Source organism: Protopterus annectens, chromosome 13.part0 (assembly GCF_019279795.1).
Source record: "Protopterus annectens isolate FY-2018-M chromosome 13.part0, PAN1.0, whole genome shotgun sequence".
Lineage (NCBI taxonomy): Eukaryota > Metazoa > Chordata > Ceratodontiformes > Protopteridae > Protopterus > Protopterus annectens.
Window position 1 is genome coordinate 75,425,507 of NC_056747.1, and position 1,466 is coordinate 75,426,972.

Below are 1,466 nucleotides of genomic sequence, written 5' to 3' on the forward strand. Positions count from 1 at the left end.
TTTGTATCTGCCTTCATCCAAGATATTCTGTCATGATGACACCCAGGAAGAAAGTAGTTGAAGGTTCTGTTTCATCAGTTGAGATGGACTGATAGGGTAATGTAGGATATAAATTTACCATGCTGATGGAGCCTTATTGCCTATTTCTACATCCCCTTCCAAACTGTCACTCCACTCCCATCCCCTTCATGGATAGACCCGTTAGACTTAAACCTGAAGTCTTTCTCTACACCTCCTCAGTGCCATGGTATCTGAGGAACAATAGGGGTGCTCTACAGTATGGGAGAGAGGAGGAGCTTGAGCTCTGGAGAAGCATCTATGGACAGATTCCAGCTGTAATCTTCCACAAGGTGGTTAACCCATCATTTGAGACCAACCAAAAGGGACAAAAATGGTAAGTACGCAACTTTTGTTTCATTTCTGGTCCATTTTTTCTACATTGTTAACAACAGAGGTTAGCTTAATGCTTTGATTTAGCGTTTGCAGCAAGCAATGGTCTTGTACATATTTTGAGTAAGCTACCTTAAAGCATTTGCTCATCTTGAAACAGTTCCTCCTGCATCAGTCATTTTAGAAAGTTGAGCTCAGTGTTGACTGAGATGTCATCAAACTTCTTGTTTTTATAGAGCAGGCTTGTATTTAAACATACCAAAAAAAAAAATCTGAGACTAATCATTCTTTTTTAGTATTGCATTGTAGTGGATTGCTTGTGAACTGTGGATTTTTTCTAACATCCATTTTCCCTCTTTCCTGTTAAGTACAAGTGAAGATCTAGATCGCCACCCTGAGAGAAGGATGAAAGCTGCTTTTGCAGCTTTTGAGGAGGTGAACCTTCCCCGACTGAAGAATGAAAACCCAAACATGCGCCTCTCTCAACTGAAGCAGCTGCTCAAGAAAGAATGGATGAAATCTCCAGAAAATCCCATGAATCAGCGTCATGTAGTATATAACAGCTCAAAATAAGAGCACTGGAATACTACTCTTTAAACATTCTCACGCTGTAGTATCAGGTTTACAGACAGAAGCCTCATTGCAGCTTTTTATTGTCTTTCCTCATTAATAAAATGCTTTGATGTATGAAAGAATATTAACTAACTAATCTTACGTGGCAGCTTTAATGTAGGTGGATTTAAAAAAAAAAAAAAAAAAAAGATCTTTTGAGTCTCCATCTGTCAAGTGCCAGTCTTTCATTAGGTTCCTCTGAGAACACCTGAATTGGAATGATGATCAGATTGCAGTAGTTGCTTACTGTAACTGGAGGATGTATGCCACTTCACCATGTAACAAGGAAAGTGTGCGACATCGAGCAGTCTTAGAATGTAGGTGGTTCATATCATCTGTGCCGCTACATTGCCTGGGATGGTGGTGGTTAGATTTTATAGCCCATCTAGGCAAGCATGGCTGCTTGCATACCAAAGGTACTTGGTGTAAGCCAGTTGGACCACACTTGTGTACTGATAGCACTG

General features: G+C 40.2%; 1 protein-coding gene across 1 annotated transcript in view; it reads left to right on the top strand.

Annotated features, from left to right (window-relative positions):
- CCDC124 (coiled-coil domain containing 124) overlaps positions 1 to 1,163 on the top strand; it is a 768,284-nt gene extending 767,121 nt beyond the window's left edge. The window contains exon 4 of the mRNA XM_044090633.1: positions 759 to 1,163. Within this exon, the coding sequence (XP_043946568.1) occupies positions 759 to 963 (205 nt within the window). The 3' untranslated portion in view covers positions 964 to 1,163. The remainder of the gene's footprint in view (positions 1 to 758) is intronic.
- Positions 1,164 to 1,466: the final 303 nt, after the last annotated feature.